The 26,645-nt window shown below is 43.7% G+C and overlaps 1 protein-coding gene across 2 annotated transcripts in view; it reads right to left on the minus strand.

The window, feature by feature from the left end:
• Positions 1–26,645, minus strand: part of RASGRF1 (Ras protein specific guanine nucleotide releasing factor 1) — a 194,477-nt gene that overhangs the window by 23,512 nt on the left and 144,320 nt on the right. For both annotated transcript variants that reach the window (XM_072982190.2, XM_072982189.2), the window contains exons 13-22: positions 26,459–26,541; positions 25,889–26,137; positions 22,264–22,634; positions 21,193–21,318; positions 20,727–20,897; positions 20,323–20,429; positions 6,532–6,644; positions 6,151–6,211; positions 3,058–3,161; positions 2,635–2,719 (exon numbers count right to left, since the gene is read on the minus strand). In XM_072982190.2, coding sequence (XP_072838291.2) covers positions 2,635–2,719; positions 3,058–3,161; positions 6,151–6,211; positions 6,532–6,644; positions 20,323–20,429; positions 20,727–20,897; positions 21,193–21,318; positions 22,264–22,634; positions 25,889–26,137; positions 26,459–26,541 — 1,470 coding nt within the window. The remainder of the gene's footprint in view (positions 1–2,634; positions 2,720–3,057; positions 3,162–6,150; positions 6,212–6,531; positions 6,645–20,322; positions 20,430–20,726; positions 20,898–21,192; positions 21,319–22,263; positions 22,635–25,888; positions 26,138–26,458; positions 26,542–26,645) is intronic.

The raw sequence follows: 26,645 nt of genomic DNA on the forward strand, positions 1-26,645 counted from the left end.
TGACTGCTGTTTGCCATCCCTTGTCCAGCTCTATAATATTCTTTTATTTGTTGGTATTGTGACCAGTAGAACAGATGTGCCTTTTTGTAAGGGCAGCAAATGATATTCGCAATTTAATTTTTAAAATTCCTTTTTTAAATTAATGGTCAAATGTTGCATGCTCTATACAACATTTGACTTCTTATTATAGCAGCCATACACTCAATCTGGTCACATTTCCAACAACCCATCTATGATAAATCCCAAGATCCCTTTCTTGCTCTCAGCTCAGACCCTGTCAGTGGGTACACAAACCTGGGAGTTTTTGCCCTGTTGTTATATGTTATCCATAAATGAAATCCATAAAGTAATTCATCCATACCACAATTGAAGTGAATCCATTTTTCCCTGTCAGCTTATTTCACTGTCCACCTTTAACATCTATATGTCAGGGGGGTGCCTTTGAAGTAAAGGTGGTGGGGAGAGGAGGAGGTTCACCTTTTGTTGCTGACCCTTTGCCCCAGCAGGTTATAAATAAACCTTGGCAAGTTGCAAAGAGGAAGGGAAAGAGAGGGAGGGAGAAGTGAAAGCTGCAGGCAGTTTCTTGACCACCAGTACACAGACAGGTGAATAATTTTTTTTAAAAAAAATTAACAGAAGTGATTTTTGGTTTCGCCAGGGATCTTGAAAATGTAGAGAAAATAATTTCACTTCCCCTTACCGTCCACAGACAATCAGGAGAAATATTCAGTTTCTGATATCCCAAAGTGGCTCATAAAGCACTTCAGGATATTGGAAATTACAGTGGAAGGAACCTCAAGGCTCTCTGCTCTATTCCAAGTGAGGAGGGTCACTTATTCCAACCTCCCAACCTACCCCAGAATATTAAAACCCACTGACAGGGCTTCAGAAAGGTACAGGGCAGCTCTTAAAGGGGAAGGATGGATTGATTTGAAGTCAAGCATGTGTGGGCGCTGTCATTTGGCTTGATCCAAACTATGCCAACAGTGATCCATACAGTATATTGATCTATATGCCAGTGTGGAGAGGCTGTCAGACTTTTTCTGATTTCTTGCATGAGACACAATTTTGTGTATCTGCAGGTGTGTTTCCACACCCTCCAAGATTACATCTGCAAGTTCCTCTCCGCTTGCCCTAACAGACCAGAGCCTCCAATGAATCTGCACATCACGTAGGCCACTTATGACTTGGGCACTGAAACAGATACAGACTGAGATAGACCTTTGGTAGAATTTTGGCCCGCTGATTCAGGGCACTTTTCAGTTTGTGCAGTCCAAGGATGTGGATGGGATCCTTGGACATATAGGATCTGATTGATCTATTCCTTTCCCGACTTATAAAGCAGCTGGAAGGACAGACTGGCAAGTGACATAGAGAGGGTTTAACACCTCTCTCAACCAGCATGCCAAATGGTGGTAGATGTCAGAACTCTGCCAAGCCAGTACGCAAGCAAGCAATCAGATTGCAATAGTTCTGCAAGGAGTCCATCTTCTGACCTACTGGACTTAGGACAAGAGATCTGTTGGTCAACACACCACCCAGTTATGTGTTGTTTGAAAAAAATAAATAACCAGCACTAGTACAACAAAGCCTTAAGTAAGATTCCAGTCTGTGTTCTGTCATATTTGAAATACATATTCATTCTGGCCATCTGCCTTGTTCTTTGATTCCAGAGTGGCAAATGTGTTTGAGAGGGTAAGACAAACAGGTGCCTTTCGACCAGTAGCAAGAGGACTCCCCTGTCTCAAAGCTGCCAACGTGTCTGACAGAGGGGAAACGAAGAACAGCTGGGGCTCAGAGGAGTGGGAGAGTCCAGAGAGCGAGAGGGAGGAGGAGGAAGGGCTGCTGTCAAAGGGAGGAGGAGGGGCCCTATGTGTTCTCCTTTTCTCCCAAGGGAGAAACAAAAAGTGAGAGAGGAAAGGGCACCTCGTGAGGATATGGAAGCGCGGGGACTGAGATTCAGTTAGACCAGTGATTCTTAACCTTTGTTACTCAGATGTTTTTGAACTGCAACTCCCAGAAACCCCAGCTAGCACAGTTGGTGGTGAAGGCTTCTGGGAGTTGCAGTCCAAAACTCCTGAGTAACCCAAGGTTAAGAACCAGTGAGTTAGATGAAGTGGAGCCATTGCAATGGACTGTTTCCAAGAGTGAAGGGTTCCTGGAAGAAGGTGGTGCGTCCAGATCCACAGCCCTGACACATCCTGAGGGACACTGGGCTTGACACCCTTGTTGGAGGACTATTTGTGCAGTGAGGAGTCAACCACTGAGGAGACCTACCAACTGCGAGAGATTTGGAATATCTCCCCGTTGAAAGACTCATTAGTTAGGACAAGCTTACAAGGAACATGGCCTGAAACGTCTGTGGTTGCTGGTCCCGTTGGATCCACTGAAGTTGTTGTACATCCCTCCCCGTTGAAAGAAATTAAACCTTTGGTTAATGTTAACACGTCTCCTGTAGTAAATCTCATTAAAGAGGAGGGGCTGCTTAATCTGGAACAAGAACCCAATCATGCTGCCATTGCCAGCCTGTCCTGCAGTATGACTCCACCTGTCCCCAGCATTGTGAGCATCTGCCTTTGTTGCAGCTGATTGCACCCCAACCCCGCCAAAGAGGACTCAGGAGACCAAACTCACATCATTGAAGTGCTTGGTGTTCTTCATGATGTAAGGAGTCTTCTCGTTCTTTTCAAACTTCATCCATCCTTGCCCAAAAAACTCTCTGCAAATGAGAAGTGTCATGGTCAGCTCAGCACTGACTTTCAGTGGTTCCTTGCTTTTTAATTAGTCCTGCACTTGAAATGATTCCGCCTAAGCTCCTGGAGGCAGGAAAGACAGGTTAGGAGATAGATTCACACACACATCCCGAAAGCTACAGAGCTGTGCACATGTGACATGTTTGATATGGTCCTTGTAGGGAAAAACCCACAAAGTATGGGCATCAGAAGCAAGGATCCTTAGTACAGTTTGCTCAGATTTGCTTTCTGGACAAATGCAAACAAGGGCAGATCTCGTGGGGGGGGGCGGGATGGGGACAGGGAAAAAGCCCATTATACTCACTCATAGGGAATCTTTTTGAAGACCAAGTGATCCAGCAAGGTGAGCTGCTCAGCTATTTCCAAAGCTGAGTGATTTTCAAAGGGCTCCGCCTTGACTCCTGCAGCCTAAATGGAAAAACAGATGCAGTTGTTTTAAGTTAAATCTCCAGGTGAAAGCTAGGCAAAAGAAGGTGTGGTGCAGATAGTGAGTGTCATAGCAAATCAGAACCTTTTCCTCACAAAAAGCTTCCAGTTTCCTCAGTGGGGTGACAGTCTGTGTCTCTGTGCATGTATATGCTTGCATACTTTTGTGCCAATGAGCGAGCCCTTGCCAACGGCACCAAGAGAGTCATGTGAAAATGGATGGCACTGGGAGAATGTAGGACACAAAATAATGTTCCATCATAATCAAGAGGTTATCTGTTCACATACTCTCATCACACTTTCATTGCTCCATTTCTATACGTCTTCCAATGGTGATGGGGATGGCAGCTATTGGGCAGCAGTGGTAGTTGAAGGTGGGACTGGCAGCAGAAGGTAAAGGCAGAGACACTTAAGCTTTCTTTCTGTTTTTCGTATCAGAATGTGGCACAATTTAAAATTATGGACATATACATTATGATAGAAATTAAAAATCAATTAAGATGGTTAGATATTTTTGGCTAGAAGCGTGCCTCAATAGCATTATCTTAGTCATTTGGGGGTCATAGAAGGAGCCCCCCCGAAGAGTGGGAAAGCGTTGCAAGTACACATGGGCATCCTGAGCTACAGTAAACCACCGCTAAACTTTTCTTACCTTAAAACCCTATGATGATACAGTCCAAAATGAAACAAGTGATAGTGCTTGAAGGTGAGACTTCCAAGTCAGAAAGCACTCAATCAGCTACTTGGACTAGTACAAATAGCACGGTCACTAGTGACACAACTAGCTTAAAGCCCAAAGAATGTCTAGTGTCTGACGTGCACAGAAGTGAAAGGAAAAGTTTGATGCTGCAGAGCACATATGATTTGATCTTGCAATGTGAAAAATATGAAGGTAAACTGGAAACTGTAATACAAGAAATGGAATGCATAAACATTGATGTCAGTGAACTAAAGTGGACTGGAGTGCACTTAGCATCAAATTTGGAGTCCCAGGAGGAACTGTATGTCAAGAGATGTGGTTGCTGAATCTCCAGCAGAACTCCAGGGGGACCACTGCTACAACCTCTTCTCTTTTGATATCCTTTCCTCCCCTATACTTAATAAATTATAAATTTCCCTAATCATCCCATTCCATACTATTTTTTTCTGCTGTGGAGGGATGCATTTGTATGGGAGAGAGAGCAGCATGGGAGAGTCAGAGAGCAGCCATTGGAACATTTGGGGCAGGGGGAAATACAGCATTGTGTAAGCGTTCAGGGCAAGAGGGTACTGCTTGTCCCCAAGCTGCCCACAAAATTAAATAGTTTATATATTCATGTCATCAGGCAACCCTGGGTTGAAAGCACTGCTGCTAAATGCCAAGTCAATATATGGGAAAACAACAGCCACCTAAGACTTGATCCTGCAGGAGCATGCTGACCTGGCTTGCCTTACTAAGACTTGGTTGGATGAGGTGTCAACCTTACTCGCCTTTGTCCACCACGGTTTTCTGGGCAGCAGCAGGCGAGATCTGGGGGCGGGGGAGGGGAGTTGCTGTGGTCTGTAATGAGTCTATCTCCCTCATCAGGTGTAACCCTCCCCAGTTTTCTGGATTTGAAAGCATATTTCTAAAAGAAGGAGCCGGGGAGAGAATAGGGACTCTGTGGGTGTACTGCCCACCCCATAGCTCAGCAGCCTCTCTTCTTGATCTAGGTGATGCCGTAGTTTCTTCAGCTTGTTGTGTTGCTGGGGGACTTCAACATCCATGCTGATGAAGTTCTGCAGAGGACTTCATGTCTTCCATGACGACCATGAGTCTGTTTCAAATGGTATCTGCTCCCACCCATGCTGCACAGGACACCTTACAACTGCTTTTCTGTGATCGGGGAGTTGCTGGTGATCTAGATGTGGTAGAACTCTTTGCAGTTCTGTCGTCATGGACGGATCATCTGGTGAGGTTTAGACTCATTGGAACTCGGAGCCTCTGCAAGAGACTGATGGATCCCAATGGTTTCCTGATGGCTCTTGGGGAGTTTCCTGTTGCCTTGGCAGGTGATTCTGTGGAAGCCCTGGTTGATAGCTAGAATGGGTAAATGGCCGGGGCTGTTGACACAATCGCTCCTAAGCGTCCCCTCTCACAAAGTAGAATCAAACTGGCCACCTGGTTTGCTAGGAAGCTGGGGCTGATGACACAAGTACAACAGAGACTAGAGCGACGGTGGCTGAAAATTCAGAGTGAATCCAACCAAGCACGGGCTAGTGTCCATTGGAAAGAAATCATTCTTCTCTGCTGCCATTGCATCTGCACAGATTTCACCAGCAGAGCTCTTTTGAGTTGTGGAGGGATGCGTTTGTATGGGAGGTATTGATGGCCAACATCTTTCTGAAATTCTTACAGTTGCCTGTCTCACACCTACATCCCACCAAAATCTTTAGATGCCTGGCATTTTGTGTTAAGTTTCTCATCAAGTTAGTGACACTCTACCTCACAGTGCATACAAGAAAGTGCAAATAAAACTCTTCCTCCTATGTCTTCTTGCATAGAACAATGCCTGAAGAAGTGGCTTTGCTCACGAAAGCTCACATTAAAATATAGCAGTTAATCTTTAAGGTGCCACAACGTTTTTGTCTTCTTTATTTTTTTAAAAAAAATTTTGTGTTTGCCTGACTTGCATAGAACAATTGCTCTGTTTTCCTCTTCAGAGATCTCTCAGGCAAGCGGTCTTGCCTCCCTGCCCCTGCTTCCAGCGTACCTCTGCCCCTTCTCTATGCCTGGACATCAGTAGAGCCCTGAAATGCAGAGGGCTCTTTTCCCAAAAGCTGCGCAACAGGTTTCTTGAGGAGCTGAGTATCTGTTGTGGGCAATGAGCCAGCTGTCATCCATTTGGGGTGGCTCCACTCTCCAAATCACTTTAAAGGAAGCCCAATGTAGTATCCTATTCCACATTCACTTGTGAAATGCTCCCAGAAGACAATCAGAGAAAATACTTACCATTTGCACAATCTCTTCCAGGGTGATTTGATTGTCTCCAGGGTCATCCTGAGTCAAAGTCCTGGGAGGAAATAATAATAATAATAATAATAATAATAATAATAATAATAATAATAATAATAATAATAATAATAATAATAATAATAATAATAATAATAATAATAATAATAATAATAATAATAATAATAATAATAATAATAGAATTGAAGTGAGACTTATGCAGTTGGCTACCGTTTGGCTCTATTAATACTGAAGAGTGGAGCTGAAGTTAGGCTGAAAGGGGAAAGGAGTGTGGCATTTAAATACAACCTTACTTGCTAATCTGGTGGCCAGACATTGCGCCTCAGAGTGACCCTGTGCCATCTGCTCACAGCCACTTGCCTTATGATGTTGGCAGCTGCTTTTCTCTCTTGAGTCAGGAGTTCAGGGTCATGGATCACCTCCTCCAGAAAGCTGATCACTTTACATTTCAGTTCTTCATTAGTTTCAAAATCCTGCCAAAAAGAGTTGATTTATCGATACCAACATCTCTCAGCATTATCCCAATCAAAAGCCAGGCTTGTGACAGCTACGCCTCTCTCCCTCAGCCTGTCTACATTGCATCCCCGTGAAAGGCTTGCCTGCTTCAAGCCATCTGCTTTGCACAGCTGTGGTCCCCTGCAATGTCCCTTCTAAATGTCCCTTGAGTGCACTTCAGAAGAGCCATGGACAGAGGACATTAGTGGTATTTATTTATTTACAAACCTCCTCTCCTAAGGTTTCATGTGGCTTATATCAAAATCCCCTTCATGGATTGCTGCCTTGTCATGGCAAAGGGGCTTGAGTAATTCAGAGAAGCTATGGGCTATGCCATGCAGGGACACCCAAGTCGGACAGGTCATGGTGGAGAGTTCTGACTAAACGAGATCCACCTGGAGGAGGAACTGGCAAGCCATTCCAGTATCTTTGCTGAGAAAACTCCATGGACAGAAATAAAAGACTAAAAGATATGACGCTGGAAGATGAGCCCCTCAGGTTGGCAGGTGTCCAATATGCTACTGAGGAAAAGCGAAGGACAAGGACAAGTAGCTCCAGAGCTAATGAAGTGGTTGGGCCAAAACCGAAAGGACGCTCAGCTGCGGATGGGCTTGGAAGTGAAAGGAAAGTCCAATGCTGGAAAGAAAAATACTGCATAGGAACCTGGAATGTAAGATCTATGAACCTTGGTGAACTGGATGTGGTCAAACAAGAATAAACATTGACATCCAGGGTGTCAGTGAACTAAAGTGGACAGAAAAGGGCGAATGCAGTTCAGACGATTACCATGTCTACTATTGCGGGCAGGAATCCTGTAGAAGAAATGGAGTAGCCCTTATAGTCAACAAAAGAGTGGAAAAAGCTGTATTGGGATACAATCTCAAATATGGTAGAATGATTTCAGTACGAATCCAAGGCAGACCTTTCAACATCACAGTCATCCAAGTTTATGCGCCAACCGCCAATGCTGAAGAGGCTGAAGTTGACCAATTCTATGAAGACTTACAACACCTTCTAGAACTGACACCAAAGAAAGATGATCTTCTCATTATAGGGGACTAGAATGCTAAAGTAGGGAGTCAAGAGATAAAAGGAACAACAGGTATGTTTGGCCTTGGAGTTCAAAATGAAGCAGGGCAAAAGCTAATAGAGTTTTGTCAAGAGAACAAGCTAGTCATCACAAACACTCTTTTCCAACAACACAAGAGGCGACTCTACACATGGACATCACCAGATGGGCAATACCGAAATCAGATTGATTATATTCTTTGCAGCCAAAGATGGAGAAGCTCTATACAGTCAGCAAAAACAAGACCTGGAGCTGATTGTGGCTCTGATTATCAGCTTCTTATAGCAAAATTCAAGCCTAAACTGAAGAGAGCAGGAAAAACCACTGGGCTAGTCAGGTATAATCTAAACCAAATCCCTTATGAATACACAGCTTTAACGAACTCGATTTGGTGGACAGAGTGCCTGAAGAATTATGGATGGAGGCTCGTAACATTGTACAGGAGGCAGCAACAAAAACCATCCCAAAGAAAATCAAATGCAAGAAAGCAAAGTGGCTGTCCAACGAGGCCTTAGAAATAGCAGAGAAAAGAAGGGATACAAAATGCAAGGGAGATAGGGAAAGTTACAGAAAATGTAATGCTGACTTCCAAAGAATAGGAAGGAGAGACAAGAGGGCCTTCTTAAATGAACAGTGCAAAGAAACAGAGGAAAATAATAGAACAGGAAAAGCCAGAGTTCTGTTCAAGAAAATTGGAGATATTAAGGGAACATTTTGTGCAAAGATGGACATGATAAAGGACAAAAATGGTAGGGACCTTACAGAAGCAGAAGACATCAAGAAGAGGTGGCAAGAATACACAGAAGAATTATACCAGAAAGATCTGGATGTGGTTGCTGACCTTGAGCCAGACATCCTGGAGAGTGAAATCAAGTGGGCCTTAGAAAGTGTGGCTAACAATAAGGCCAGTGGAGGTGATGGCATTCCAGTTGAAACATTTAAAATCTTAAAAGATGATGCTGTTAAGGTACTACATTCAATATGCCAGCAAGTTTGGAAAACGCAACAGTGGCCAGAGGACTGGAAAACATCAGTCTACATCCCAATCCCAAAGAAGGGCAGTGCCAAAGAATGCTCCAACTACTGTACAATTGCACTCATTTCCCACGGTAGCTAGGTTATGCTCAAAATCGTACAAGGTAGGCTTCAGCAGTATGTGGACCGAGAACTCCCAGGAGTACAAGCTGGATTCTGAAGGGGCAGAGAAACTAGAGACCAAATTGCAAACATGCGCTGGATTATAGAGAAAGCCAGAGAGTTCCAGAAAAACATCTACTTCTGCTTCATTGACTATGCAAAAGCCTTTGACTGTGTAGACCACAGCAAACTATGGCAAGTCCTTAAAGAAATGGGAGTGCCTCAACACCTTATTTATCTTATGAGAAGCAACAGTTAGAACTGGATATGGAACAACTGATTGGTTCAAAATTGGGAAAGGAGTATGACAAGGCTGTATATTGTCCCCCGGCTTATTTAACTTATATGCAGAATACATCATGCGGAAGGCTGGACTGGAGGAATCCCAAACTGGAATTAAGATTGCCGGAAGAAATATCAACAACCTCCAATATGCAGATGATACCACTCTGCTGGCAGAAAGTGAGGAGGAATTAAAGAACCTTGTAATGAGGGTGAAAGAGGAGACTGCAAAAAACGGCCTGAAACTCAACATCAAAAAAACTAAGATCATGGCCAATGGCCCCATCACCTCCTGGGAAATTGAAGGGGAAGATATGAAGGCAGTGACAGATTTTACTTTACTTTTAAGGTGCTACACTCAATATGACAGCAAGTTTGGAAAACTCAGCAGTGGCCAGAGAATTGGAAAATATCAGTTTACATTCCAATCCCCAGTGCCAAAGAATGCTCCAACTATTGTACAATTGCACTCATTTCACACACAAAAGCCTTTGACCCACATCAAACTAAGGCAAGTCCTTAAAGAAATGGGAGTGCCTGACCACCTTATCTATCTCCTGAGAAATCTATATGTGGGACAGCAAGCAACAGTTAGAACTGGGTATTGAACAACTGATTGGTTCAAACTTGGGAAAGGAGTACGACAAAGCTGTATATTGTCTCCCTGCTTATTTATATGCAGAATACATCACAAAAGGCAGGACTGGATAAATCCCAAACTGGAATTAAGATTTCTGGAAGAAATATCAACAACCTCAGATATGCAGATGATACCACTCTGATGGCAGAAAATGAGGAGGAATTAAAGAACCTCTTAATGAGGGTGAAAGAGGAGAGTGCAAAAAATGGTCTGAAGCTCAACATCAAAAAAACTAAGATCATGTCCATTGGTCCCATCACTGTATAGTGATAGAAGGGGAAGATATAGAGGCAGTGACAGATTTTACTTTCTTGGGCTCCAGATCACTGCAGATGGTGATAGCAGCCATGAAATCAAAAGAGACATGCTTCTTGGGAGGAAATTGATGACAAACCTTGACAGCATCTTAAAAAGCAGAGACATCATCTTGCCAACAAAGGTCCACATAGTCAAAACTATGGTTGCCCAAGAATTCTTGACCGCCCAAGAATTGATGCTTTGAATTGTGTTGCTAGAGGAGACTCTTGAGAGTCCCCTGGACTGCAAGGGGATCAAACCTGCCCATTCTGAAGGAAATCAACCCTCAGCGCTCACTGGAAGGACAGATCCTGAAGCTGAGGCTCCAGTACTTTGGCCATCTCATGAGAAGAGAAGACTCCTTGGAAAAGACTTTGATGTTGGGAAAGTGTGAAGGCAAGAAGAGAAGGGGACGACAGAGGATGAGATGGTTGGACAGTGTCATCGAAGCAACCAACCAACTCCGGGAGGCAGTGGAAGACAGGAGGGCCTCGCATGCTCTGGTCCATGGGGTCACAAAGAGTCGGACACAGTGGCTAAACAACAACAACAACAACAACAACAACAACAACAACAACAACAACAACAACAACAACAACAACAACAACAACAACAGTCTTTCATATCTCTGGATCCTGGCTCTCCCACATAAAGTATGCAGCAATGAATGTGCAGGAAAGTGCTGCTGCACTAATTAGATATTTTTATACTAAAGGGTATAGCATGTTCCATCAGTGATCCAAGTATTTAAGGCTAAAGTAATTGCACAAATGCACCCCCTTGAGTTTGTCCAGTCCAAATTTCTGAGAGCTATTCTTGCAGTGCCTCCTTGTGTCCCTAACGCAGCTGTACGCCTAGAAGTAGGTTTCGTTTCCACCAGAGCATGTGACAAGGTTTACACGTCCAATCACTGGGTAAAGCTTATCTTTTTCCCCACAAGGTTTGGCACCACTGACTCTTTCCGACACCTTCCAATTGGAATGGAAGCGTCATCTGACAAATGAAGCCCTGCAAGGATCTCCCCTATTTTTCAAAAAATTCCAGGGAGATCTGACAAATTTTTATATTATTTGCTGCTCTCTGACAAAGTTTCTTATATTACTAGCTTGCTGCAGTTTCCTGACCACATAAAATCTTTGAGTGTTTTCACCCTTGTTAGTGATTTATTGTTTAATTTTACGTACTTTCTTGGAGATCTGGGGTGTCATACTGATGGTTATATGCATCTCTTAATTTCATATATTATGTGATTGGTGTGATGTTTAAAAAGCTTTTATGTCCTTCAGTGCTGCTGGCTAACTTAGAACTTTTTTCTTAACCTTAATGTCTTAAAACAGCGAGACAGTGCACTAATGGTGACATTTCTTGTCCAATGTCTTTTGGTATTATCTGATATTATGTGATTTTGCCTAAATAATGACTTTTAATCTTCCTGGTCGTTGACCATAACAAATAAAAAATTTAAAAATATACAAATTTCTTGCAATCTGGCATAGTACTAATTCAGTATGATAGGAAAAAAAAACCCTGATTGGACTGCAAGCTTTCCCTCCCTCTGTGCATGCATACAGTGCGCATACACATACATGGGGTAGAGAAGACAGGAACTGGCAGGTAGGGCTTGTAGAGGAAAGGCACACCAGTGAGTGGTGAAGTGAAACTGACCAGAGAAATTAACAAGATTCGCAGCTTTCAGGCTTGGGAAGGGAGGGGATCGTTTTCCTCCACCCCAGCTTTCTTTCTTGTAACCTGAAACCTGTGATCTTGGCATCCATTACTTGAAAAACCATGCAGACACAATTTACATTGACAGAGGCATTCACATATGCCAAAACGTTAAAATAAATAGATTTTAGAAGCATTTAAAAATAAATGACCCTCTTGAGGATGAATAAAATAGAGTACCTCACTTTCCAACTAAAAACTTTCCAACTTCCTGGCAAAAAAAAAAATCCACACTTCTCTATGTGTTGTGTAGTTAGAATTTTTAAAACTGATTTCAAACATGTTAAGCCTGATTTAAGAAAATGTTTTTCCCCACCTGTAATCAAATCCTCAGTCGTATAACAGGCACACAGTCAAGAATATGACTGGCATATTGTTAATTAGAGGTGACTCACTGCTGTGACTTATGCAGTTTCAATTATACACGTGTAAATTGCCACTAATTGTTTTGCCTAATTTGGTTCTTCGTCTTGAATTATGAGTCTCTAGTTAGGATTTGCAAATAATCTACCACGCTATAAAAGATGACTAGGAAAGAAAATGGTTATTGTGTTCTTGTCAGGCAAAGCTTTAGAAGACTAAGTATTCTCACCCAAATGTAACTTAGTCATTTGTTCCTTTTATTGAGGATGGAGTTTGCTATGACAGTGTATTGAAGATGTGACCTTGGAAATGGATGCCACGCTGCTCAAGAGGCAGAGAATGTTGTGGAGCACAAGGCCAACATCACAATTGATCCAGGTGGCAGTCTTCAGTCCTCGGGTACAGTGCTGGAAACCAATTGCACAATAATCTGAAAAACCTTCCTGTGGAGCTTCAGAGAAGCCATGCACCGCCTGAAAACTACACTGTTGCATCTTCAGAGATAATGCCAAAGATGCAGTGACTGTACCAAAGGTGCTCCCCTTGGATCATGCAGGATAGCAGCCTGGGCCCAATAAACGTCCAGCTTCCAACCAACAAAACAGAAGCACACAATAACACTAGCACACAACCACAAGCAGCAGACCTTCTGGCCTGGAAGGAAGTTTGGATACTCAAGGCAAACAGACGGCTCTGGCATGATGACAGATGTGGTTAACTAATTCCTAATCAAATCCAATGAAATTTCAATTCCAATGAAAGTTTGAAACAGAGCTATATTAAGAAATTCAGATTTGTTTTTTGGGGGAGGATACAATTCCCATGCTTGCTGGGGTACTTGAGTCCAAAAAGTAGTTTTCTCTCATCTCTTAATAGACAGTGACAAATTCATTCATTCATTCATTCATTCATTCATTCATTCATTCATTCATTCATTCAATTTATACCCCACCTATCTGGTCAAACAACCACTCTAGGTGGCTAGAAAACATATCTGCTGGTTGCTATCTTCCTGACTTGGGATAAATTAGTTCCCTTTGAGATAAACAAATGCACTATGCAGATGATGAGCCCAGATGACAATTTAACATAAAGAACTGGGGACATCCTCTTCACAATATGCTTCAGTTTACTACAAATTATACACCCAGATCTCCAGAGGAGCCTCATCCATAGCATGGCATCCAGTTGCATCCAGCCCAATGCTTAGTTTGGATGGAGGACAATGTCTGGGCAAGTAGCAATGGCAACGGCAGCCAGGAATTGCAGGGTTTGTCCAAACAGATTAGTTTGATTTGCTGGGAGTGCTGCTGCTCCCTCCATCCTCCTCCATCATGGTCTCCATAAATTCTAAACCCCCGAAACTGCTTGAACTTGACTTTAAGTTGGGGAATGGGGTATAAGCAAAGGAAGGCTGCCAGCTGCACCTCTTCCTGCCAGTCCTCCACTAGCCCCCCACCATGCCCAGTCTCTGCCCAACTCTAAGTACATGTCACTGTGACTGAGCTACTCATGGTTTGCTGGTGGCACAGGGTCTTCAGTACAGCCCCAAGCCACCCCACATCCTTCAAATAAGATTTGTATTATTGGCTGCTCAATAATGTCCAAATTTCCCCAGCCTCCCCTGCTGCTTCCTCTTGCACTTGCATCTCCAGCACCTCTGTTGGGTTGGATCATGGGGTGGATGTTGTGGGATTAAAGATAAGAGCTCTTTCACCACATCCCTTCCCCTTAGCCAAGGGAACTCCAACCAGACCCGTATCTAGGGGTTCTGCACCAGAGAGTAGCCCACCTGCCCAGAGGCACAAAAGATGGGGCCCTGCTCTGCTTCTTCCCACTCTTCCTCATCTAACTCTGTTGAGCCCATTCAGCCAGAGCTTCCCGCTTCCTCCTCATCCACTTCTTTTATCCGTGTCCGCCACCAGCTGGGCTTGGCCCCCATTTCCTCGCCCAGGTGGAATCTATCATGCCCCAGCTCCTCATCTCCACTTGGACCCTGCAGTTCCCTGTCTGCGTTCTCCTAGAGCCCAGGTGCCAAATTTCCACCAGACCTTCTAGGGGGCAGGGGGTGGGGGCTGATGGCAAAAGCGCCCCCTTCTCAAAGTTGTACATACCAGTTTCTTAATTGAACTGGTCATCTGGGATCATCACACACAAAAACAGCAGCTTTGCTGCATGACCATTCCTGGGGATCTTGTAGTAGACAACAGTCTCTGGTCATGGAAATATATGCTGTGAAGTTATACTGGATATCTTTTGCACATGTGAGCATCAGTATCCCAAAGTCTGATACTGAGATTTATTCCAAAGCTTTCTGCAAAAGTGAACGCTCAGAAAGAAAGGTTACTTATCTGTAATTCTGATTCTTTGAGTGGTCCTCTGTGAATTCACACAATTGGGTTATACTGTTCCTGCACAGAGATTCTTGGAAACGTCTAGAGTTTTTGCATGTGTTCTCTGGGACCTCCCCCCCCCATTACATATGTTCTGCCCATGGCACAGGGTGCTTCAGTTCCAGAGAACAGTCCACCGCTGCCCAGCATGCAATAGGCATACGCGATGGACAAACAGGAGGATAGGCGGGAAGTGTGAATTCACAGATGACCACTTGAAGAACCAGAGTTACAAGTAAATAACCTCTCTTTCTTCTTTGTGGTATCTGTGGATGAACACAATTGGGTGACTAGCAAGCTGATTTACCAGGAGGAGGGATGTCATGGCAAAACAGAGGCAAGGACAGCACAACCATATGAGGCATTAGCCCTGGCCGAACATCTAGGCGGTAATGGGCAGCAAAAAGTGGAAGGCGTTGCCCAGGTGGCCACTTTACAAACATCCATCAAGTCCACTCCTCTAAGAAACACTGTGGATGTCGCCACAGCTCTGGTGGAATGTGCCCGAACTGAACCTGGCAAGGGTTCGCAGGCAAGGTCATATGCCAGACGAATGGTAGAGATAATCCATTTGGGAATAGCCTGAGAGGTGACTGGAGAACTTTTAGAAGGGCTGTGGCAACTGATGAAAAGCCTCTTTGACTTCCAAAAGGAAGTAGTGTGGGAGACATAGCATGCCAAAGCCCATTGAACATCTAAAGCGTGTAATGAGTGTCATTAGGAGGTGAAGGGAAGAATGTAGGCAGAAGGATGGGCTGTCGTAAAGGAAAGTCAGATACCACCTTCAGAAGGAAGGTCAGGTCAGGGTAGAGTGTGATTTTGTTAGGGCGGAATTGTAAGAAAGGAGGGTCAATGCAGAGAGTGGAGAGCTCACTGGTCTTATGGGCCGAAGTGATGGCAACAAGGAAAACTGTTTTCAAAGACAAGAGTCTTTTCAGTTCTGTTGCTCACAGCTGAAAGGGTGGTTGCGCTAGGCGATTAAGAACAAGCTGAAGCGACCATTGAGGAGTAGGTGGTATGCGTGAAGGACGAATATTCTGTAGTCCATGTAAAAAAAACTTTTGAGTGTGTGAATAACAATGTAGAATTCATATCTTGAGGTTGGTGAGCGACTACTGCCGTGATATAAACCTTAAGAGTTGAGTGTGAGAGACCTTGCTGGAAGAGATGTATAAGGAATGCACGAACAGCATCTAGAGTCGTCGGAGTGACAGTTAAGTTATGTGATGACATGAATGTAGAGAAGACGTTCCCTTTCTAAGCATACAAAATATTGGTAGGAGGCTTGTGGGCATAGTCCAAAACTATGAAAAAACGGTGGGGAAAAAAAGGAGGAGAGAGTGAAGGCTTGCTTGTCTCCCCTTCAGTACAAATGCCTGGTCCTGAGTTGAGTAAAGGATTGCTTCTATGTATGTGACCTTTTGAGAGGGCTCGAGGATTACCTTGGAGGGGTTGATATGAAGACCCAGATTTGCTAGAAGGGATATCAGCTGGATGTCCCGGTGTGTTTTGGTGCGAGACAGGGATACTAGAAGCCAGTCATATACTGTAAATTTATGGGAAAACAAGTGATGCCTTGGTGATTTTGTAAAGACCGTTGGTGCCATGGACAAGCCGAATGGGAAGGCTTTGAACTTGTATGTAGGAGAGCAAATCCATAGTATCTGTGGTGATCTGGTCATAAGTTTATGCAGAACTGCTGTATTTTTCCATTTATAAGACACCCCTATTTATAAGACACCCCCCCTTTCTAACCCCCAAATTAACAAAACTTTGTGTATTCAGCCTGTGGGCTCAGAACACTCTGACATTATGAGTCCCTGTTAAATCTGAGCACTGCCTGCAGGCTCTACCTCCAACGAGGTGTGTTCCAATTGGTTTGTACAGCATTAGCTGACATCTGTTACATAAGACTCATGATTGGAAGAAGCTAAATCTCCTGACTGGAGGAAGCTAAGCCTCCTGATTGGAGGCAGCCTGTTTAAAAGGCGAGGCACGGGCCATTTTGTTCTCTCCTCAGCTTACTTCCCTCTATAAGATGCCCTCAATTTTTAGTGTAATTATTTTAGGAAAAAGTAGCATCTTATACATGGAAAAATACGGTAAGTGTCTTTCAAGTCAGTGATCACGAACCAGTCACCTTGTTGGAGCAATTGGATGGTAACGTCCAAGCATGAGAAAATGCTGTGGGGTAATGTGTAAGAGTTCAGGAAGCGGAGATCTAAGATGGGTCATAGTCCACCATCTTTTTGGGGGGATCGCAAAGCAGTGAGAATAGAACCCTAGGGCAATGGCTACATTTTGGTCAAGGTTGACAGCATCCTTTGGTAGTATAGAGTGTACCTCCTCTTCCAGGGCAGGAGAGGGGGAAGTATTCTTGAAGAGCCCAGTGGGAGAGGGACAGTTGAATTCTATTGCATACACTACAGCAATGATGGTGAGACCCAGGCGCCGGAAGTGATGTGTGCCCATGTGTGCAGAAAGAATGCAAGCAGTCTGGTCCACGGGGTCACAAAGAGTTGGACATGACTTAACAACTAAACAACAACAACATTTATAAAGCTTATTAAGTACATTGAAATCCTGGACTTGTTTCCTCCAAAGAAACCACCCTCAGAAAAGCAGCTATATATAGGAGGGAAGACTTTTAATGCACATTTTATACACTACATAAAGTGTATACACACATTTCACTTATTTGAAATGTAGCGTTGGAAAAGAGTTTTACAGATAGCATGACTTGTCAGAAAGATAAGTAAAGCAAATTAAGTGTGGACTTTCACTACAAGCTAAAATAACCAAACAAAGGGTACTGTACTACAGTGGCATCATAAGAAGACAAGCTCACTGGAAAAGGCAGCAATGCAGGAAAAAGTGCAAAGCAGTAGGAAAAGAGGAAGACTGCACATGAGATGGATTGACTCAATAAAGAAATCCACAGTCTTTTGTTTGTAAGACCTTTTGTTCGGTGTTGCAGTCAAAGTAGGACCAGGAGCAGAAAGACTGGGATTCAGATTTTGGGAATAAACTGTGATAATTTTGCCTGTTTTGGGGATGAGAAATAGAGAAACGCAATTGCTACAGACTTCAGACTTCTGCTGTTCTCAGCAGAAACTGCAGAGCTAAATGCAGTGGATATTAACAATTTTGAGTCAGACTCTCTCTCTCTCTCTCTCTCTCACACACACACACACACACACACACACACACTCACTCACTCACTCACTCACACATCCTCGCTCCCTCCATTTTCTACATGCATTTAAATAAGCTTAATGAAGTCTCAAGTTCCTTCCTTCCAGAGCTAAATGCAGTAGGAGAGTAATAGTTTTGAGTCTCTCTCTCTTTCTCTCTTTCTCTCTTTTTCTCTTTCACACACACAAACACACCCTCACTCCCTCCATTTTCTACACACATTTAAACAAGCTTGATGAAGTCGCACGTTCCTTCCTTAACTGGAGCCTTTCCCTCCTCCTGCTTGCACTCACCTCGGGGCGGAAACAATCATTCACAAGCCCCAGATTGACTGCCAGGGGCCCTTCTACAGCTGTAACCAATCAAGCAGTCTTATCTCCAGTCTCTTAAAGGAGTGCCAGAACCAAGGAAGGTAGCAGGAAGAGGTGTCTGACAATGGTGCAGTTTGAGGTTCAGCTGCGGGGGTCGGGGGTGGGGGGTAGTGGGGGTAGCACTCTGCTTGCATGCCAAGGGAGACGTCTCTGCGTGCCACCTGTAGCACGTGTGCCATAGGTTCACTACCACTGGTATAAGATGTAAAGTTATCCAAAGGAGGGTGATTCTCTGCTACATCAGAATCCAGTGTTGGAATATTGGGTGGAGAATCTCCCCCAGTTCCCACATCTCAATAGTCGGTGTTAGAGTCTAGATGGACTGGAGGTTGCTCTGTGGATGGAGAAGGGCTCTTCCAAGCAAATGCCGATGGATGACAGAAAGGTTCCTCAGAAGAGAGGACATTTACCTTTTGTATTGTCTGACTTGTGCAGAGCTGGTTGTCAAAGAGCCTGCTGTTGAAGTTGGTTGGAGTCAGTATCGAGAATCTCTGGAGGTCATCCTCGGTACATTGTAATGTCTTTCAAGGAGGACGACTGTACCTGAGATAAGGTTGCTTGGGATCGAGGTGGCAGCTCAATGTCGAAGTCATATGATGTGGTCATTTAGCTGCCAGGTGGTAACTTTAATGATCTGATGGAAGCAACCTCTTACGATGACAGGATGATACTGGAACCAAGGGCAAAGTATGCCATTCATCTTCCAAAGAAGGGTACGGAAGGACCTATTATGGTGCTTGATATCAAGAAGATATCAAGGCGATATGGAAGAGGAACCAGAGCGGTAGGCATAAGCATAATGATGACATGAAGTGTGCCTGTGATATCAAGGGTCTGGTTCATATGGTCCTTGATCATAATAGGCTTTGGACTCGTAATTGGTCGGATAGTCATAAAGACGAGCCCTTTTAAAGCAGTGATGATGGTACGAGGGGTTCTTGAACCATAAGTGTTTGGTATGGAGCACAAGGCCGGTGCCCATTGGTACACCACGTCTGTGTGGTGAATCTTACAGGACCTTTTCTGAAGAGGGTCTTCCCATACTGAGGCTGAGGCTGATGCCAATGTACAACCTGAAATGGAACCACCTTGAGATCTAGGGCTCATATGTGCCAAATGCATCATTGCAGTGACCTCAGCCAAGGTATTCCCCCAGTCAGGAGACTGACTATTGAGGAGAAGGTGCAACACCAGACAAGGGGAGAGGAGCGTCCTCATCCCCAGACAGTGAGTCCAGGCACACCGTCTCTTCCTGAGGTTCTTCTGGAAGTGGAGGAGGCAGATCTGGTTTATCCACAAGTAGAGAGGCTTTGAGGGTCCTTGGTTTTGTGGCTTGTGGACATCGATTACTTCTTTTTCTTATTAGGTGCATCCGCTGGTACTGAAGCCGACTTCGGTGTCGACATGGTAGATTGTGCGGTTGAGGTGGACTTCGACATCAGTGCTGAAGGCTTCAGTTTAGATGTCGATTTGGTCTTCTTAATGGACTGAGTAGGTCTCGAGGTTGGAGAGGTAGGTGAGGGCTCGGTACCTTGGGTCTGCTTCGGGTCCATGTTCAAGTGCTGGGGAGGTTGTAAAGATTTTCCCCAAAGGAAAGAGCATGATCATTGCAGGCAAAGTTTAAGTGCTGATTTTGTTAAAAAAATTTCACACCTGACACGAATTAGTTTGATGCACTTCTCCTAAACAGAAGAGACACTGAGAATGCCCATCCAATAAAGCTACTTTGTTCGAGCAAGACCCACACAGTTTGAAGGGGCCCGAAGAGGCCATTAAAAAGTCTGAGGAATGGGGGGGGGAGTATAGACAGTGCAGTTTCCCTCCCCCCCCCCGTTTTTTCACCCACTACTTGTTGGAGGAAGGTTGAATTACAAAGGTATTAGGAATTCTAATATTCTCTCTCTCTCTCTCTCTCTCTTTAAAAGTGAACAGAGCTCTGTTGCTGAGATGCTGCTGCAGCAGTGGCAAGAAAGGAACTGAGGCACTCTATGCCATGGGTGAGGAATATATGCGACAGGAGGGAGCTCCTAGCAAACACATGCAAAAGCTCTAGACGTTTCCGAGAATCTCTGCACAGGTGCAGTATAACCCAATTGTGTGCATTCACAGAGACCACAAAGAGGAACCAGATCTGACTATCAGTTAAGGATGCAAAGCCATTGGGCTCTCCATATTGAGCAGTACCTGGGAGTGCTTGGAGACCCAGTGCCTCAGGACATTGAGCACCCTGTTGGTTGCAGCCCTTCTGATCACAAATTCTTTGTCGCCATTCCTTTGGTCCGGTGGAAAGCCTGGAAGAATAGCAAGGGACAGAGTGGAGGCCATTACCTTTGTAGAACCACCAGGTAGGTCTTTCATGGGGCCATTAAGCCATGCTACCAGCATGCAGGGGGAGGAGGGCAGTTGGAATTCAAAGGCCTACACCAATTCTGCCTGCAGTTTTCTTTTGCAGCCTATCCACTTGAATATAAGGTGGAATTGGGATGCCTACATGGCACGTCGCATTGTCTTGCTCCCATCTTCAAAGGGAATTTTCCTTCCAAGGGCTGCCTCTTGGAAGAGGAAGGGGACCACGGAAAGTCTCTCACCTGCACTTGCCAAGGACAGCCTTCTGTACTTCTCCTTGGTCGGGGTGCCCTCGTTGGCTCCTGCAGTGGCAATAGCAAAGGCAGAGGCGGCAGAGAGGGCACTGCGGCTGTTGTCCAGCTCCCGGCAAGATGTCATCACAACACCATTGTTATACGAGAACAAAGGGAATTCTGTATTAGGAAGAAAAGATTCTTAACACAGTAGCAAGAAATACAAATAATCCGACAGCTGTCAGCATGTCACACAATTGAGGCTATTCACCTTTCACCCTTCCTGGATGATGATGATCATTAGGAGTTCCAGCACTTTGTCTTAAGATAGGAAATGTCTTGGAAAGGCTTACTGCCCAACAGCCATGTGAAGGTTTTCATTCCTTTGCCACATGCTTTCAAAGACAGCTCCTGATCATTCGCAAAAGCACAGCCACCCCTGTAGATTCCTTATCCCCCCCCCAGCTCATTTTACCTGATGAATTCTTGCCTTTGACCTGTTTGGGAGTTGTTGGCGATTTGGTTGGTGAAGACTCTGCTTCCGCCTCATCGCTCTGGTTGGGGTCCACATCAGATTCTTCTCTGACAGAAACGTCTGCACCTGGTTGGAGCAAATATGGAAATCCTGGAAACCTGGGACACGAGCAGGCAGGATGGTCTAAAACACAAACACTCACCTGAAGCACTCGAGTACTGGTTTCCTTCTCTGGGGTTTGCAGCTCCCAGGAATGTTATTTGGGTCCAGTTTTGGGGGTCTGGGATACTAAGTGGCCCTTTCCCTCAAGACATCAAAATCTGTTACACCCATCCTCCATCTAGCCTTGTAGTGGACGATGCTTACTCACTTGGCAACCCTTGCCAGACTGGCTGAATTAACCTAGGAGCTTCAACATGTTAAGTACAGTGGGGTCTCTACTTAAGAACGTCCCTACTTAAGAACAATTCCACTTAAGAACAGCTCCATTTGCTAAATTTTGCTTCTACTTGAGAACAAAAATCCAGATAAGGACAGGAAAAAAAAACTTTCCTGCTCTTTTTTTAACCTTAGGTCATCTTAGGTTAAAAAAGTTCTCCCCCTAGTGGTAGAGTACGTATTAACCAGCTTTGCATTAGTTCCTATGGGAACTAATGCTTCAATGTACGAACGCACCTCTACATAACAAAAAAACAGCCAGAACGGATTAATTGGTTTTCAATCCATTGCTTCAAAATTAGCTTCATCAGAAGTGCTTTTAACACTGTTCCCTGACCTAAGGGGAAAAAAAGAAAAAAATCCCCCTCTAGTGGTAGAAGGCGGAATAGCAGCTTCCCATTAGTTTCTATGGACGGAAAAGAGCAGATACGGATTAAATGGTTTTCAATGCATTCCTATGGGAAATGCAGATTCTACATAAGAACTTTTCCACTTGAGAGCCACCTTCCAATACGGATTAAGTTCTTAAGTAGAGACCCCACTGTACATTTGGATGGTGTCTCAATAGAGGTCTTACAGGAAGATCTCATTGAAGCCCCACATGGGAGTCTCTGTGACCCAGAAAGAACTTACACTGCTTGTTAAGAAGTATGTCCTCTGGTTTTTCGGTGCTCCCTTCCCCCTCGTCAGGAACCTTGTTGGTGTAGTTACTGGAAACATAGAGCTTATTGATGTCCAATGTGGTTTTGCTGAACGAGGACATGGAGGAATACATGCCTGCATAACCATTAGAGGAGCAGCTCAGAGCAGCCAGGTCCAAGGCCTTTCCTCCAGTAATAATAGGGATATTCAAAGACAACTTCCTCCTCCGGCTTGGAGATGATGACTTGGTGATGGAGAGGGGAGGTGGAGAGGAGAATTTCCGGTTTGCACGTGGAGATTTCGGCGGCTCTCCATAGAGGAGTTTGGTGTTCTGACTGTTTGCAAACAAGAGTTCTAGGGACCTTGGAAAACAAAACCAGAGACTTAGTGTATCAATTGTGAAGACACTCATTTCTTATTTACCTGGTTTGGGGTGGGGTCACATTTATACCTGTGTAAATAGCGGGCATTGTCACTGGAGGTCCAACTAGCATCAGTGGTTTGGAGTATCCTTGGTCAGCTTAGAGTAGAACTATGACATCTTCTGAATCTAGGTAGCCTGACCACTGTTATCCGTTCATTGGTTACATATTATTTAGATTAATGCAGTGCATTATGCATAGGGCTTCCTTTGAAGACTTTCCCAAAACTTCATTTAGCATGAAATCCAGTTGGCAGTTTGAAAGCTGGGACTAATTGGATGGAACTGATATCGCTAGTCCTTAAATAGTTATGCTACGGTCTGTTTCCAGGCACAATTTAAAGTGCCCCACAACAAAAACACACTGATCACCATAATCACCCATCTCCTGAAAAGGACAAAAGCTGATCCCACAGCCATAAATACTCAACTCCCAAACAAGCTGCACCAGAGCACAGAGTGCTACTCTTCTCCTCTGAAGATGCCGGCCACAGAGACTGGTGAAACGTTAGGAAGAACAACCTTCAGAACATGGCCAAAGAGCCCAAAAAACCCACAACAACCATTAGATCCCAGCTGTGAAAGCCTTTGCAAATTCATTTATCATATTCACTTCTTCAATAAACATCCAGTGTATGAATGTGGGATATTGTGCTTCTGTACACAATTCAAAAAGCCAAGAAATGGCCCGATATTGCTGCACAATATCTTGCCTGTGTTGCTAGCAGGAACACTGATACCAAGCTTCACATAGCAAAGGGCAACCTGAATGCTGACAACACCAACGGCAGCAATCAAGATAGTCTACACTGGGATACCCTCTTCGCCTCACCATCATTCACAAAGTGACACCATGCAAAGGAAAATACCAGGTGCTGATTTCCTCTTCATCCATTATGCACTTGTCACCCAAACACAAAGCAATTGTCAGGGCTGCTTTTCAACAAGGGTGAATGGCATCCTTTTTCCCACTGGCAAGGTGTGCAACAATATTGGGCTATTTCCTGTTTTTTTAATTGTGTGTCTATAAGGAGAATATTCCACATTCATAAACCAGAGGCTTTTTGAAAAATTTAATTTCCTGCCTTTTAAAAAGAGGAATTTAAATATACAGTACATACACTACACACAAATTCCAGCAGAAATTTCCCTCCTATAAAATTACAATGCTAGAGGGTTCCAGAAAATGAGCACATTGCCTTTTATTGGGCGAAGACAGAAGCAAGAACAGCTTGGATGTGGCTGTACCACATCCAGGCTGGGCCAACATATTTTGAGGGACTGTTTTGGACTTAATGAAATGGTGAAGCAAAGGTTTCAGAAGTTTCAACATATACAATGGAGAAACACTCCCTTTCATTTCTCAGGTAAACTAATGTCACAAAGCCCATTCCGCAGAATGCAGAATAGAAAGCAATGTCTTAATTTCCAAACCCTTCAAGTTAGGCAAGCTGAGGGGGAAAAGGCTATATTGGACCAAAAGTTCTATGAATATGTTGTGTGCATGTTTTCCAAAAGATGTCCTTTTGCCTTAAAAAGAAAGAAAAGAGGAAGAGGTTGGACTTTATAAAGAATGTCACTGGAGGCCAAGGTCCAAATCATCCGTGCTATTTAAAAGAAAAACAGTGAAGAAGGACAAAAATAAACTCATTTGAAATGTGGTGTTGGAGGTGAGCCATATAGATATGAAAGACAGTCAGAAGAGCAGAAAGTGGGTGCTCAATCAAGTCAAGTCTGAACTGTCACTAGAGCAAAAATGGGTCAACTGAGCTTATCTTATCATATGCCTATAATGGAAATACAGAAGTGACTAGAATAGTCTATACTGCTTAGAAAAGTGGAATGGAGCAATAGGAAAAGAGGGAACCTAACATGAGATGGGTTGATTCAATAGAGGAAACCACAGCTGTTCATTTGCAAGATCTGAACAGAACTTATTGGAAAAGCCAATATTGCTAGAAAGGGAGGGTGGTCGGAAGAGAGAACAACATGAGATGTTATTGGTTTGCAAGATTTGAGCAGAGCTTTTAATAATAAAACATTTTGGAAGTCAGCAACTCATATAGTCACCACACATCAGAAGTGACTTGATGACACATTGCATGTTCTTAATTGCCAAACAACTATATAGCGACAATATGGTTGGAATAGGCACCCAAGCTCTGGTAAAATTGAGGAAGATCATCCCCAGCCACAAAGCAAAAAACAGTAATTTCACAGCTTAAATGAATGAGTTTCTGAATATTTATTCTCTATTTTAAAAACACATATTTTCAAATATTGTCTTTTAAATATCTGTTTGGCCAGGAAGGAATTTAAAAGGTCTCGTGAAAGTCATTTAATTTGGTCCTCACTGGCAGGGTCTAAGGTTCAGGCCTCCCCTCTGGCCCCTCAAAAGCTCTTGAGAATGTTTTTGTTTAGAAATGTTCATACTGATAAGAAAGGCAGGAACTCACAATTTGCCTCTCAAATAGCTTTTTTCAAAATCAGTATTGCATTCCCCCCGCCCCTCAAGCATGAATTCCTTCCAAATTAAAAACAGGGACTGGGACTAACCACTGCCTTTCAAGGTAAGCAAATGTATATGATCTGTTTTAAATCTGTAGACAGAAAAGCTTACTGGTCTCTGCATAGGATATGTGGAGGTTTCTTACTTTTCAAAAAACCATAACTTGAAAAGTGTTTGCCCAAACTTCCCTAAATTTGGCAGAGAGCAAGAGTAGCCTGTCTGCTGCAGCTGTGCCAGATTTGGGGCTAATCCAGGGTCTAGTTTCAAAGTTATCATTCTTTTGTTTGGGGGTGCCCCTGTTTTTTGAGTTGCCTTACGGAATGCTGATTTGCTCCGTTACACAAAGTCTATTGCTGCACTTTTGTGTAATATCATAAAAATTATTGCAAGAGCAGAAATCCCACAGTGGATATAGTGGAACTTCTGCTATTTTTCCAGAAATAAATGGGGAGAAAACAGTAAAGTTAACTATTTTTTTAAAAGTAACATCCAGAGCCTTTTATTCTCTCTTGGCCCAGGAATCTGTGTCATGTAGAGAAAGTTTTCTGTGACACTAACCAGAACACTACTACTTCTAGATGCCTTCCCCAAACCATGCCAGGATCACCACACCATGCCTATGTTGAACTGCACACTATAATGGATTCTCTCCCAATGGCAAAGGGAAGGGACTGCCAAAGAATCACCTTGCAGGAATTGCACTGATTGGCTTCTTGTAGATAGTGATCAGTTTGTCCAGGACCGTCACCGCCGTGGTAAAGACCCGATACGAGTGGAGAAATGTGTTCAGAAAGTCAATACTGAGAAACCGCAAATCAGTCAGTCTTTCCAGAAGTCGTTCCACACTTGCATAGCGGATCTGAAGGACCTTGCAAGAGTTCATGGTTTTACTGAATCTAATGTCAACATCATCACAGTACAAACTGGCATCAGATCTGGAGAGAAACAGGAGTCAGAAGGTGATAACAGACCAAATAGTGCTATATTTCTGATCACGTAAGTGAGAACAAAGAATAAACAGAGCTTTTCCAGCTACATACAGAGTTTCATAAATGCAAGAATTCTATGGTTTATGTTTACAAGACTGCTTCATTAACACGGCTTCTTGCAATTTGGATTGCTGACACCAAGAGGCCAAAAGTGCGCATGAAAACTCTCCATTACCATGATCCCATTTATGGTGAATTGGCCAGAGTGGCCTTGGCAGCCAGATGGGTGTTATAAAAGTTAAATAAGCAAACATTTCAAATACTTACTTTATCATTTGAGGAACAGTGACTTTTGAGTTCTCCTCAAAGGCATTCATCATCAAACCATTGCACCGAATGTTATCTATACACTGAAAGACAAGAGAATGAAATTCGGCCTCAAAAGTATTGGTGCTAAATCAGAGAAGCTAGGAAATCACAACAAAATTCTGGGCTGGTTTTCACATCTGATTTT

Source organism: Pogona vitticeps, chromosome 12, assembly GCF_051106095.1.
Source record: "Pogona vitticeps strain Pit_001003342236 chromosome 12, PviZW2.1, whole genome shotgun sequence".
In the NCBI taxonomy this organism is placed as follows: domain Eukaryota; kingdom Metazoa; phylum Chordata; class Lepidosauria; order Squamata; family Agamidae; genus Pogona; species Pogona vitticeps.